This window comes from Heloderma suspectum, chromosome 1 (assembly GCF_057233095.1).
Source record: "Heloderma suspectum isolate Gila_16-S chromosome 1, 16-S_ref, whole genome shotgun sequence".
Classification (NCBI taxonomy): Eukaryota; Metazoa; Chordata; class Lepidosauria; order Squamata; family Helodermatidae; genus Heloderma; species Heloderma suspectum.
In genome coordinates, this window is record NC_139458.1 from 30,497,915 (window position 1) to 30,512,683 (window position 14,769).

Genomic DNA, 14,769 nt, shown 5'->3' on the forward strand with positions numbered 1-14,769 from the left:
GCACTCTAACCACTACATCACACTGGCTCTCTCATAGAAAATAATGGGGAAAACCATAGAGCAAAACCTACATGGATCATACAGGTTGTACTTTTGGTCCTGCAACAAAACAGCACGGAAAGAAAATGGCACATTAGAGGGGAAATCACCCCGAGCTCTTTAGGTTAGTCTAAAAATGAAATAACTTTGTAAGCCACCTTTAGGATAGACATTTTATTTAAAATAAACCAGGGGTGGTAGCCTGTGGACATCCAGCTGTTGTTGTGATTTCAACTCCGTTCAGCCCCAGTCAGCATGTCCGAGACACAAGCTCCTGCTCTAGCACAGGCCATATTTTGGTGTGGGAAATGTAATTATTACTATTATCTTAAATTGTTTTTAAATCTTTGAAAGTGTAATGTAGCTGCATGCATGTCAACTGGAGCACAACAGGCTTCCATGTGAATTGAATGCTGAAATGGGAGTTCATATGATTTGTAACATAATTGGGGACTACATTGCAGAGCTACTGTAAGACTCTCTCTCTCTCTCAGGTACAACCTGCAATGAGATAATGGACTGTCTTGGCATCGTCAAGGTTCTTTTAAAAAATATTTAAAATTTCAAAATACATTTTTCACATAAAATCAGATCTGACTTGAAAGCGAGGGAATTCTGATCTTTGCTGCTATTGTTATCTTTTGTTTAGGAGTATTTGCATTGCTGCTCAATTACGGTTATGCTAAAATCCTGGATTTAGCCATTATTTTCTATAGGCAGTTCTCACTTTCATCCCACTGGCAATGAAAGGAGCTAGGATGATCTAGCTCCAACAACTAATTGCTACTCTATCTACTTTTCTATCTCTATAGTGAAGAGATCTCTCTAGAGCAAGTGGATATGAAAGCAAAATACATGTACAGCTTGGGACCTGGCAGGAAGGGGAAAATGTACTTGCCTTCACAAATATTTGTACTTGTATTAACCATACAGCCAAATCTTTTATGCTAAGTGCATGCTGTATTTGCACTAAGTATTCAGCAGATAGTCTGAGATGAAATTTCCGCTAACCTAGTATTCAATGTACAATTATAATAGGCCCGATATTGCAGCATAATTTTAGCCATGTCATAAATTTAACAACTATTTCTGAAGTACCTCAAAAATGTAGGTACCATACAGAAATGTAAAGCACAGGAAGCTGCCTTATACCAGGTCAGACCATCTAGCTCAGTATTGTTGGAACTGACTGACAGCAGCTCTCCAGGGTTTCAGGCTGGATCATATGCTTGACCTCTAAAGAGGAAAAAAAAAATTAGAAAAACTAAGAGCTTTTCTTGGAGATGGTGGTGAATAGATCATTAGTAGGAGGTGACTGGCATTCCAGCTCCCTTTTACATACACAACTTAATTGATGGCTTTGTAGAAATGATAAAAGCTACCATGTACATTGGTGATGCTATATGACATCTTAAAATCAAGCTGTGAACTATCCAAGGACAAACTAGACAAAAGGTAGGCAAAACAGTGGAAGGTTCTTCAAAAATGGTGTTTAACCTGAATATAGGGAGGAATTTAGGGTATGAATGCAGTACAACAGCTACCTATTTACTATTTGAAAAACTTTAATTCAAAATACTGTGAAAAGTCAAAGCTGTGCCAGTGGAAAGACAACTCAATTTGTCTCCAATGTACGCTCAAACCTCATCTCTGACAGACTTATCACAAATCCTGGCAATGCTAGAGACTGAACCTGAGACCTTTGGATGTATGCAAAGCACATGCTCTACCAATGAATTATAATCTCTCCCCAGATCCAGAACAAGGACCTTTCCACAGGATTGTGGTCTGCAAAAAAAAAAGTTATCTAGATAGCAAAGTGTATTATACAGTGTAGCAGAGCAGTAATTTGTCTGGACACCCCAAGCAGGCCAGCTCACATCTAGGTGGCCGTCACTTAAAGCAAATTATTTTTTTATACTCTAGATTTCATTATGTCAGATACTATTGGAAGCCAACAAAAGGCAGGATACATAACTTCCATGTTTTTCAATAGGAACTTCATACCAACGAGCCCCATAGCAGATATAGCTGTCAGGAAGTATTCAGGGCTTCAGAAGTTCAAGCTACCCTTTTTTGTTTTCTGGGCAAGAGACATCTCCTTCCCCTTCATCACTTGGGGGCTCTGTCACCCCCTGATAAAAGGGATTGCTTTGAGACCTACTCATAATACCCCCTCAATATTTTAGCACCAAACCTGGACATTTGTCAGTAGATGGCTTTTTAAAAATCATTTCACAGCTTAACAGAAAAACAATTTATCCCTATAGATTGTCACATAGCAAAAGCTGAAGCCCCCTCATTTGTGTCTATATTAAAAGCACAGTTGATTTTTTTAAAACACCAACACCCTAATTATGTGGATTGTTTCTGTTTCTTTATTTAAGTGTATAATCTATAAAACAAACATAGCTGCATGATTCACAAGAGAGTAGCAAGATACAATGGGCCAAGTACATTTTCCTCATGGAGATCTAACTTCCATGCGATAAGTCCAGATTGTGAGTACATATCTACCCAGTTTTCTTTGTGCATTTCATTTTTTAAAAAACAAATACTCCCTATGTATATATGAATAAAGGAAAATGTGAGATATTTCAGCTTCTAAAAAGGCAAGTAGTTTACTGCTTCAAACCAGGAGGTCATACTACGCATTATTTCAGCTATAATTCTAGTATAACTAAGACAAAGCCATAGTAATCTATGTAGTCCTGTGGTTCCTGAACAAAGTTCTGAGTTAAGTTAAAACACTATCACTCAAGTAGTCAAGTGTCAACACATATATTTACAGATCTGACTTTGTAAGTTCACCCACTTTCAGAGTTAGATATCTGTTAGTACTATCTAGCAAACTAAATCATTGCACACTCCTATTGTGAAGATATAGCTTTGTTCTAAAAACAGGCTGTTCTCCCAAGCAGAATACATTAAGAGATATACAGCAGCACTGGAAGTTAACAAGTTTTGTACTTAAGACCATCTATTTTTCTCCCAATTCAAATACCAATTTCAGTCGTTGGTTTTGAACCAATATAATACACCAAGATTACATTGTACATTGACTAAAAGAGGATACAGCATGGTTAAGGTAGCTGAAAGAAGAAAAGGCATTACAGAAATACTCAGTAACTGTAGTATAGTAAGGAATCAAAAATACTTTTAGATATACTGTACATTATGTAAATATTCAAAGTAATTGTAAATAGTTATCTTTACACAACATTAATACAGTTTCAGCAAAAGCAATGCAGGATGGGGCTTTATAAAGAACGTGGCTTTTTACTTCCTCATTTTTGTGCTTATCCCATTTGTATTTCAGTTGATGAATACATTCATTATGCCAATAGTTCACCTTTTGTTTAGTATTTGAAGCTTGCTACCCACAGGGTACAAATACTGAATGGTGCTGTTCACTTAAAGTACTGGGCTTAAAATGTTTGTGGATTAAAGCCCAAGGTATGTTTTATTTAATGGAATGCTTCATCATATTTTCTAATGAATTAATTGGAGACTTTCAAAGTCCATGCACAAAAAATTGAGCAAAACATAAATCTTTTAAATGAAATAAAATCCATGTTATTAAGTTTAGCTATGGTAAATATTTGGTTTCAACAAAACTGAGTTAGTCTTCAAGCACAGTGAAAACTGCTACTGTGTAAATTCTGAATAGATACTATGTTGTCAGGAAAATTTAATACCAACTGTGGTGTTGTTAAATTAAGCACTGGCTGAATATCAAAGACACCAGAACTACACAGTGTTCAAACACTTAACAATCTGAAGAAAAATGAACCAAGAGCAGTAACCGATTATGTCATTCAGTTACATTAAAAAACAAATTCAGCAATTAATCTAGAAGAATATCAGTAATATATTGTCAGTGCCATTGAAAGTCATGGAGCAAGGAATTCTGAAAGTAAAGAACACAAGGAAATTATTCCTTTTGCCATCAGAACAACCTATTCAGAACGCTGATCAGCTGCAACTTTTTGCTAAAGCCTGTTTTGATTGCAGGTTCAATCATGACTGCCCATCCCTTTTTAGTGCCTCTAGTCTTTGTAGCAATGCATTTCCAAAAGCATCTCGATAGGCTGGGCTAACCGAGTCCAACAAAGAGTACACAGTCTCATGGTAGGGATTTTGCACACTATCATCCACCTGGTCAAATGCATAACCAACCACCTGCAGAAGAGAGAGTAATATACTTTAGAAATGAGAAGGAATTCAGTGCCCTATAAACATATACCTAAAGCAACCCAACAAATTAGTAGTTCTTGTGAGTTGTCTTTCTATGGGTTTTAAAGAGGATCAAGAACCTAGAATCTCAAGAACCATTTACAAATGAGTGGTGAAAATGTGTCACCTGTAAGGAAACCCCAACAGGTTTTTGTGGTGGATTTTTTTAATCTCTTAAATCTGTGTGCCAGAGGGAAAACAAGAACCCCTTCTGTTATTTCAGTTAAGTAAACCATGATTTTCAAAATTTGAGGCTCACCTCAATATTATTCAATTGTGGCTCTATACAGTTGGTAACTTTCTTACCAGACAAGTCTTTTCTGATCATTCATCTTACAGCTGTAAATTTAATACTCACTCTTTCTGAAGAGAAGTGGATAATGCTGTGGTTAACACTCCAAATGAAGCACTTGATGGAGAAAAGGCTGCCTACGGTGTTGATTGTATGGGGAACTTTTATACTCTTCTTTACAAGTACAGGTGGATCTAAAAAGGTACTATGTTTCCCAGAGATTTAAAGCTGTGGATCATCAGGGAAATAATTTATTTATATAATGGATGACCTATTTTCAACATTAAAGTTCACATACATGTAATAGTTGCATAGAGGCAGGGATTTTGATTGGTGCAGCTGTTTAAGCACAGTGACATCACAAGTTGCACCTGCTGAAGGTCCCTCTTTCAATACAATTGTTAGAGGAACAGGATCCCTAACATTGAAAGACTGGCCCTCCTAACATAGAACATGAAGTGATGAACTAAATGTGGAAACTTTTGAAACAATATTGTTGAAATAGATATGTTATTTAGGCAGACTACAGTTAGCACCTTTTTTCTGAAAGAATGTCTGGAATGCTAAAAAGCTGTCTTGACAACCAGAAACCCAAGATTTAGGGCCTTTCCACCATGAACAAACACTGATTGGAATGCCTTATCTGCTGCATTTTTGCCAGTCAGAGGCACCAGATCCCTGCCAAAAATAAGAGAGATGAATAGAAACCCGATGGCAGAAAAGCAGTAGATCAAAACTGGCTACTCAATTCATCTCTAAAACTCAAATATATTTTCTGATAATCAAAAATAAAGACAGATATATCAGTATTTTCTAAGTATAAATAAATATTTTGGAACACTTGAAGCAAAAAAAAAAAGAGTGGGCAGCTTTTGTAACAAGGTATATTACTAAATGCCCTGTGGCAAACACTTTCTTATAAAGTTTCTGCATAAAAAAAGAACAATTACCCTAAGTCCTGCTTCTGTGAGCTCTAGGCAGTATCTGTTTCTTTCTCTAGTTTCAACGTTAATGTATGCCACATCTTCTGCACATGGGAGGCTTTTAGAGACAAACATGTTGCTCACAGCAAACAAGACATCATTAACAACAGCTTCCGCTTCTAATCTCATGTCCTTCACGTCTGTTCCTTCAAAATCCTTGAATTCAGAATGGTCTTCAACTCCTGTGTTATTGGATAGGTCCATGGGATTGTGGTCAGTCTCCATTCTGTGCACAAAGCAGTACAATTTAAAAAAAAAGTATATATTCAGAACTATGCAGAGCAATACGAGTGATTCAAGATCATCCACACTGGAAGTTTGTGTTAACATTCTTTTACCATCCATTGTTATGAATCACAAGATACTGTGCAAACTCACTAATTAACCTACTAACAAGTGAAGGTATTGAATCTCTTTCATATTGGGCTAGTTTTAAAAAATGCAAATGCAAGATTCTACAATATAGTGATGACAATGGGATTCTGATAGTCCAAGAGATATCTGAAGCAACAGAAATGGATATCTCAAAAACATGGGTTCTTTTAATGCCGTAATATTTATCATATATATGGACTGACAGCTTTAAAAGGGCCAAATGGAGCTGTAACTTCATTTACAGTATTTGATGGAACTGTCATTTTATTTATATCTAGTTTTTCTTCCATATATCCCTCAACATTACATGCAACAAAACCATCAACACTGAACTGGAATATAATTCTTAAAGTTCATAAAATTAAAATCAGAAAACTCCAGAATCACAGAAGTCTTGACGGAACAAGACACATTTTCAGAGACTATTTAAATGAGACATGGGGAACTTGTGGCCCTCCAAATGTTGTTAAACTCCAACTACCATCAACCTCAGCCAGCACTGCTGAGTGCCACCATTGAAAACAGCATCTGTTCCTGGTAGATAGCACTCTCACAGCCAATAGCAGTGGTGCCTGAATAAGCACTTCTCCAGATGACCTTGAGTTCCAGGGAGAAATATATGGGAGACATTCCAAGGCACCAATCCAGGAACTATAGCTCTGTTTGGAAATCCCATCCATGTATATTTGTGTTGGTGAGCTCTGGATTAATACCACCATGCAAGCACTAATCATCAAGGGCTTGATAATGGAAATGTGGGAGATATGCTTACTATTTGTTCAAAGACCCATTTAGGTTTTTTAAATGAAAATGAGCTTTCAATATGCATCAAAGAGTTCGTACAAATAGAATATGAATATCAATGTAACCTTCTGGGATTCCATTCATAGCACAAGTATAACACGCATCCATGGAAAGTCCTTTAGCAAAAGGCACTGGTCCAAACAGTTTATGCCAATTCACAAGACAACACATTTAAAAAGCATAGTTCCCAAATAATTCAGAGGAATTAAATCGAGGAATGTTTCCAGGTGAACAAGTATTTCTCACTGTTGGAACACCCCACCCATTAAGCATCACTGAAATATCAGCATCTTCTGATTTTGCCTACTAGAGAGGGGGTGGTGGTATTCATAGCAAAAAAAAAAAAAAAAGGCCCAGAGACCCAGTGGGTCTGAACTTACATTTTGTCTTCACTATAGAGCACCTCACACCCAGTTCTCTTTTTTCTGCCTTGCACCATTTCCTGCTTCTCTACAAATGGATGCCATATACTTCCTTGCTCTTCCCCCTAGATTGTTCTCCTTCCTCTTCAACTACAGTTGCCAGGCATTTTTATTGTCTCAAAACATGCTCCCCCCAACCCCCCCATAATGATAGTCCCTTATTTTAAAAAAGGCAGTAGCTTTGATATGCCCAGTTGAGCAAATTGATCTGCCAACTCTCTATTCAACCCACATCAAGCACCCCCATCTATCTATTGTTGCGCCCGTGCATATCACCCTAGGAGCTTCCTTTTCAGCTCAAACCATCCCCCCGTCTTGTCATACCCCTTTTTACCACCCTCCAGCCCACACTTAGGTTCCATAAACCAAATATCCAATTCCTCAACTAAGCCATTCTAACTATTCTCCAGCTCCCTGCAGTATTTCCCACCTGACATTCCTCCTTCCCTGCATCTTATATAGGGCTATTTTCATCCATTTCAAGCAAGTTTAAGCCTGCAAGCTACCTAAATGTCGTCACACGGGATGTGTTCTTTCCATCTTGGCAAGCAAACCCAAAAGGGCACCAGTCCAGCCACCTACCTGATACCATTGAAGGCACGTGGTTCTTTGGTACTGTCCAAAGAGAGATTTAAAAAACAAACAAAAACCCCTTCCCCCTCAAAGCACCCACCCACTGTTCTGCTTCCCATCACTTCCCTGACCCCGTAGCATAAGAAGGCCGCAATCACCTGTACTTAGTATACTCATAGGCAATCCACATTTAGTATGCAATCCTACCCATGTTTAGACAGAAGAGAGTCCTACAACTCCCAGCATTCCCCAGCCAGCCTTGTATAAGAAAGTCACAATCCTATAACGCACTTAATACAGAAGCTTGAACGCTTGGTGCCCTCCAGATGTTTTGGATTACAACTCCCAGCATTCCTGACTATAGACAGTGCTAGCAGGGACAGATAGGAGTTAAAGTCCAAAACATCGGGGGGGGGGGGGAGGCGCACCAGGATGCGGGAATCTGGATGAGTTCTGAGGGGTGGGGCGAGGAGGAACGTTCTTTAGGGTTGCCAACTTTTCACCCTGCCTGTGCAGCTGCGTTTTCGAGAGCGCCTCAAGGCTGCCTGGAGAGCGGCGGGTGACCCTGCTGCCTTCTGCTGCTGCCAAGAGCTTCGCCCGCTGCACCCCGCGCCCCTAGCACAGAAGCAGCGCAGGCTGGGCTTTGTATGTGGTCAGTTGGCAACCTTCGCCGCTCCCTCAGAGGTGCCCTTGCCTGACTCCCCCCGCAACCGCCCCCTCGAGCTCCGCTTCCTCCGCGCCACAGACCGCCCGCGCCCGCCTCCAACTCGAGGCAAGCACCCCCTGCCCCCCGTCCCCACGACGTACCTACCCTAATCCATCCCGTTCCCCGTCCGCTCTCCGACCCGGAGGAGTCCCAGCTAAGGCGCAAGCCTCCCTGTCCACGCCTTAACTGAGCCCCGTCCGCCCTCCTCAGCCCCGTCCGCCCTCCTCCACCAGCTGCGGAGGCTTCCTCTGAGGGAGGGAGGGAGGGAGGGAGGGAGACCGGCGGCCTTCGCCGCCTCGCGCTCTCTTTTGCCCCCGCCCACCCGCTCGTCGGTCACGTGTCGCCGCCGGCAGGAGAGCCAAAGCGGCACGGACTCCACGCCAGCGACGCCGACACGTCCGGTTCTCCGTTGAACGTGGGCGGAGAGGTGTGTGGGCGCGAGCTCATGCGAAGCCACGATAGGACACAGGGCTAAAGAGGGATTCAGGGGAGAATGGAGCGGGACCCCGCAGTTATGTATTGGTTTCTTTAATAGATTATTATCATCATCATCAAAATATCTACGTTGTGTTAATTCACAAATATGGAGGTGGTGTCGTCGTTCAGTCGTGTCCGACTCTTCGTGACCCCATGGACCATAGCACGCCAGGCCCTCCTGTCCTGCGCTCTCTCCCGGAGCGTGCTCAAGTCCATATTCGTTGCATATGGAGGTATTACACAGGGGCTTTGAAAAATCAAACCTGCAATCCTATATTCCACTTACCTGGGAGTAAGCGGCATTGAAGTCACTGAGACATGCTTCTGAGTAGACACGTGTAGGATTGTACTGTAATTTGTTTTAAGGGCGCAGTCCTGTGGATGTTCAGACAGGGCTCTTTTCTCTGTCTAAACATGCATAGGGCTGAGCCCTTCAAATCTTTTGAGGCGCAATCCTATCCATATTTAGACAGGAAACGAGTCTCACAATAGACCTGCGCCACGCTCGGATGACGTGGCAACCCTCGGCGTTGGGGAATGCTGGGAGTCGTAGGACTTTTTCTCTCTAAACGTGCATGGGATCGTGCCTCAAATCTTTCGTTTTATGTATTTATATCCCGTCCTTCAGCGGTTCCCAAGGGGGTTTACATCCAAATAATATAACAATTTAAAAATCCGTATACAAGCGCGCAGTTAAAACGGCGGCTTGCAATAAAACTCCAGCTTGCAATAAAAGAGTCTTTCCATGCCTGGACTCTTCTCACCGCGTGAAACCGCAAGTGAGGGCCGCGCGCAATTCTTGCCTTTTTCTTATCTCTACGCTCCGTTTTTTTTTTAAAAAAAAAAGTTTGTCATGTGACTTCCGCCGCCTATCTCTCTCTCTCTCTCCTTGACGTCTCGCCGCCGGGGGGGGGGGGAAGATGACGTCAGCGACGCTTGCCAGTGGGAGCGACGTCCTGCCGAGCGTGCTACGCGACGAGGAGGCGCCAAGCTTCTCTGCGCGCCGAGAGATCGGGGCGGGTCGGAGGGAAGCTCGCGACGCGTCCCGCGCAGCGCAGCGGGTCGAGGAGGGGACGCCTCTCGCGGCTGGTGCGGCTCAGAAAGCTCCGCCCCCTTCCCTTTCCTCCCCGCGGGGGTGGGCGCGCTGAGAAGATGGCGGCGGCGGCCGTGTGAGGCGACGACGGGATGGAACCGCTCGTGGGTGCTTGCGCCGAAGCCTTCTCGAGGCTCTTGGGACGTGACGCCTTCTTGGACGGGGCGGAATAAGGGCTGTGGGGAGGGCAGCCCGGCGGCCGCGCTTTCCCCGCGGCTGAGGGAGACCCAGCCGCCGAAGAGTCGCCCGCCTTGCCTTCGCTCCAGAGCCCGCTGGGTTCCCTTTCTCATCTCCCGCCTTTCCTTCTTGCCACCTCCGCTCCAGCAGCCCCCTCGACAGCTAATAACGCCTGCCCGAGCCTGGCCTCCTGCGACCAGCCTGCTCCCGTTCCCTCTACAGCCCCGGCAGGGGAAGTTCGAGTTCTTCAGGGCGCTGTTAATTCCGCAACTTCGGCCCTCCGCCCCCCCCCCTCTCCATTCCTTTCCCTTCAGGCTCCATCATCGCAGGGGCCTCGATCTTCCTTCGTCTGCCTCCGGGCTCCATCCCGGGGTCGGGATTCCAGTCTTCCTCTAGCAGAGCCTTTTTGCCATCATGCCTTGGCCCTTTTCCGAGTCCATCAAGAAAAGGGCCTGCAGGTACCTGCTGCAGAGGTACCTGGGCCACTTCCTTCAGGAGAAGCTCAGCTTGGAACAGCTCACCCTAGACCTCTATCAAGGCACTGGCTCCTTGGCACAAGTGCCCCTAGATAAATGGGTAAGTGATGCTTCGTACGTTTCTCCACCCTTCTCCACTGGAGAACTCCCATCTGCCAAGTGGCAAGTCTGCTTCTGACTTTGACAGATGTTCTAGCCAGCTGTTGTCTGACTTTGCTGCTGTCATTGCTGCAGTAATTGAGCACATTGAATAGGCCAGTGCTGCCTAACCTGGCGCCTTCCCATATATGTTGGACTACAGATCCCATCACCCCATGCCAACATAGCAGCTATGCTGGTGGGGATAATGGGAGCTGTAGTCTAGTGCATCTGGAGAGCACCAGGTTGGGAAAGACTGGAATAGAGGCCGTTTGGAGCAGGCTAAGACTGACAGCGGTAAACAATGTTGCATTTCACTTCCAAGTAATTGGATCATAATCTAAATACTCCTCCCTGCCCGCTCCTACAGCTATGATCAAACTTCCATTGAAGTCAATGTGTATTGCCATATGGTATAAAGCATTCAGACCAGGTTTTGAAAAAAAAGGAACTTTAAGGGTTAGTTTTCTTAGAAGACAGCTGTCTCAGGCAGGCTGTAATCTTAAACATATGTACATGGGAGAAAGCCTCATTGAAGTTAGAGCTTACTTATGAGTGAACATTCATAGGAGTGGGCTACAAAATGCATCTTGACCTGCATTACTATTTTGAGCTGAGGAGCAGTGCTTTCACAGAGAAGCCTGATCAGAGAGAATATCTAGAAGTACATATTTAACTCACTGAGAGCTTGTAAAGTTTGTATCTATACTTTGACATTAATCCATCATTCAGATGTTTGGGATTATCTGAATGACAGGCTCATTTTATTGGTAACAGTCCCATTCTTAGCTAATTTGCTTTTAAGGGAAGTCTTGCAAATTCATTCCAGCTGTGTGGCCCGTTAAAAATCTAGTACGCAGATCAAAGCAGTGGGAGTTGGTGGGGTCAAGTCTGTATCTGTTGGCAACTGGTTGCCAGTCATCTAGCTAAGAGATAATCTGGAAACTATATGTAAGCTCTAGTGTGTGGAGTGCACTTCTTTTTTGTCAGTCTAGTTTTTCCACATCATTTTGCTCACTTCCTCTCACTCCACACAATACTTTTGTAACAGAGAATGTGAAGTTGGATTTGTCTGAGGTACTCCATTGTTTTGCTGAAGAATTATATTTTGAACAGATGTTTGTAAGATGTTTTAAGTTTTTGGAGGATTTTTTTTTAAGGAACCTGCTCTGTTGCTCTCCAAGAAGTTGGCCAACCTCATGCTTTATATTCTTTACAAACTGAAAGTGCTTAATTATATATAGAGTTCTACTAAAAGGATGTTTTCCATAAGTTGTAAGAACACTGGCTAGCTGTGAATCCTGGGAACAATTTTATACATAGCTAGGGGTGTTCAGCATTGGGGCTTCCGTGCAAACACTTTGATGACAGTCATTTGGATGAAAGAGACTTTGTAAGTGTAAACATTATTCTCCTCTTGTGACCCCTGTGGCAATATCTGCTATAAAAACACTTCAGTTTTTATAGCAGTTAGGTGGAAGTTGAATGTTTTGACCTAAATGTCCTTTAGTGGGCACCCCAGTGGCCTTTATTTGCTTCAAGTAAGCTGTGCTACATATATTAGTGACTGCTCATTTTATGTCCTGATTGGCATAGAAAAGAAAGTATTGTTTAAAATACATTGTTCATTTTTAATCTAGCTATTTTATATGCCTGCTTTCTGTTACAAATTTTCTTTAGAATTTAGGTGCACCTCAAAGTTTTTAAAAAATCAGAAGTCATCCCCATCTTTGAGAAGAAAACAACTACTCACTGGTTGTCTTCCACATTATCTGCTGCATCTCCATCTTCCTTTCCACAGCCAGTGTCTGTCATGTCTGCTATGATGGTTTAGCTGGGTAATTCTCATTGTGACATGAGAGAACAACTCCTGAATTTTAGGAGTTGTTTCCTTGGATTTCCCCTCTCCCGTTAAAGTACCTATAAGCATTGACATCAGTGGACAATGCATTGTGATGGTTGTTTTGACTCTCAGAAGAGATAACTGGTAGAGTAGCTTTGCTGACAGTTATAATCAGTAACCAAGACCCGTTTTTCCATTGTAGTATAAAACAATGCTGAATAAACCCACACACTGGAACTTGCCTATTCAGTGCCCTAATTCTCAATCCATAATATTTATTTTGTGAGCAGGATGCTACTACCACTATTTAACATATAAGTGTGCTTATATGTATACAGAATGGATGATGTTCAAGATGCCATCGCTCCTGGAGTTGCGTTAAGTGGGGAGTCTTAAGTCATGATAGATGCAAGCTACTTTACCTTCAGAGTGTCTCGCAAATGAGTCACAGGCTGGGTTTGGATGATCAGCGGGGGAAACAATGCAGTGTCAGTTGTTGCCCCTGCATGTGCCAGTCGCGTGACTGGGGCTACCCTTATTACCCGTGCTGAGGGTTGCCATGTCATCCGAGCGTGGTGCAGATCTGTTGACTTTTCACCCACCCTACAACCCCTACTGCAAGCCATGGATTGTAGGGTGGGTGAAAAGTCACTACGCCCATGCCACACGCCAGGTTCAGATGACATGGCAACCTGTAACTCAGGTAATTAGGGTAATCCGGGTCATGCAACCAGCACACGCAGGGGCCAGAGAAAACAACCAATGCTGTGTTCTTTCACCTGCTGATCATCTGAACCTGGCCACAGAGTGCCACCAAAGGTATAACCAACGCTCTCTGGATGAGATTATAATGGGCCCACTTACCATCTGCTGGATGACACTCTGAAGATGCAGATCCTTCTTTGCCACCCTCACTGCCACAAAATCAGCTTGATAATGGGCTTTGCCTGATCAGATTGAGCATGAGCTTTCCTCCACTTGTATTCTAGTTGTAGTTCTACTTGCTTCATTGCCCTCAGCCCAGATACATACCAAGGAGCTATATGGGCTCTGCAGAGTGGGAGAGGTTGCATAGGCCTGATCATATCAACTGCCTGGGGCATCTCTGTATCCTACAGTGTGACCAGGGCATTGATAGGAGGTTCCAGAAGATGGTGGTGGTTGATTTCTGTTTTGGCCTTTGCATTTATGCTACAGGGTTTCATAAGGCCGTATTCTATCCCCCATGCATTTTGACATCTACATGAAATCACTGAAATAATTTTTGGTAAGGTTCCATCAGTATGCAGATGAAACCAATGCACTCTCCTTTTATCAGATCCAGTTGTAGCTTTGGATGTTCTACAAGGTGCGATACTGTTAACAACATTTGAGATTTCCGGCTGTTACTCATTTGCGTTTCTGTAATCTGCTTTACTTATTGCCGTCTTTATTTTCTCATAAATGTGTGTTTTGGTTTTAAGATGGGTTATTATAACTTTGGCTTTTAGATATTTCTCTCGTTGTCTGTTGTCTGTTTGCTTTTTCTATGTTCTTGTACATTGCTTTGTGCTTTTTCATGGAAAAAGTAATTTACTGATTTTTTTTTAAAAAAAACATATGAACACTTCCCCTTTTCTTTCAACATTGAGTACAGCTATAGCAGTATGTGGAAACTTGGAACACTTTCATGTGGTTTCCCACAGTGATTGTGAGATAGGAATATATCATGGCCTTTAGAGAACAAGCAAACAGAACAGTGCTTTCATCTTCACAGTGTCCAGGTTGTGATGTCAGGGAGGTCTATGGAATTGGGAACATTCATAGTGAGACAGAACTGCCTTGTTTATCAGCTGAATTGTTTGAGGAATATTGGATCTTACTTGCTCTCAATATATGCCCTCCCAATAAATAAAGTCTGTTTTGAGATAAAGAGTTCTGCATTTCTACAGGGTGGTTTTTGTTTTTTTAACATCTGAAAATGTTCATGAAATTTATTACTGCAAATATTCCAGGCTATTTTAGAGCTAAAGATCAGAATAATATGCAGTTGAACAAAATGGACTTGTGTTTATTTTTTTGTAACTGTGTGACAAGTGTAAAATGGCCATTATATGAAATTTATTTATCTTGTATCACTTTTTCACAAATATTTT

At 42.5% G+C, this 14,769-nt stretch overlaps 2 protein-coding genes across 7 annotated transcripts in view; one reads left to right on the forward strand and one right to left on the reverse strand.

Moving 5' to 3' along the window:
• Positions 1-201: 201 nt before the first annotated feature.
• On the reverse strand, positions 202-9,436 carry GSKIP (GSK3B interacting protein). 3 transcript variants are annotated; one of them, XM_084839644.1, is made up of 3 exons: positions 8,536-8,746; positions 5,518-5,776; positions 202-4,221 (listed from the first exon to the last, which is right to left on the reverse strand). In XM_084839644.1, the coding sequence occupies exons 2-3, from the start codon at positions 5,773-5,775 to the stop codon at positions 4,060-4,062; spliced, it is 420 nt and encodes a 139-aa protein (XP_084695770.1). In that variant the 5' UTR covers position 5,776; positions 8,536-8,746; the 3' UTR covers positions 202-4,059. The 3 variants fall into 3 exon arrangements, with proteins under 3 accessions (XP_084695770.1, XP_084695779.1, XP_084695763.1); XM_084839653.1 differs by having other exon boundaries at positions 2,396-4,221; positions 8,532-8,746; XM_084839637.1 differs by lacking the exon at positions 8,536-8,746 and adding an exon at positions 9,194-9,436 and having other exon boundaries at positions 2,397-4,221.
• The window catches only part of ATG2B (autophagy related 2B), a 72,038-nt gene continuing 66,043 nt past the window's right edge, over positions 8,775-14,769 (forward strand). Inside the window, exon 1 of one of the 4 annotated variants that reach the window (XM_084839624.1) lies at positions 8,775-8,857. Coding sequence is in view for 3 of the 4 variants with exons in the window: in XM_084839598.1 (XP_084695724.1) it covers positions 10,592-10,753 (162 nt within the window). In the remaining variant the exon portion in view is untranslated. Of the gene's footprint in view, positions 8,858-9,064; positions 9,141-10,030; positions 10,754-14,769 lie in introns of those variants that run through there. The other 3 variants (XM_084839616.1, XM_084839598.1, XM_084839605.1) reach the window with 3 other exon arrangements.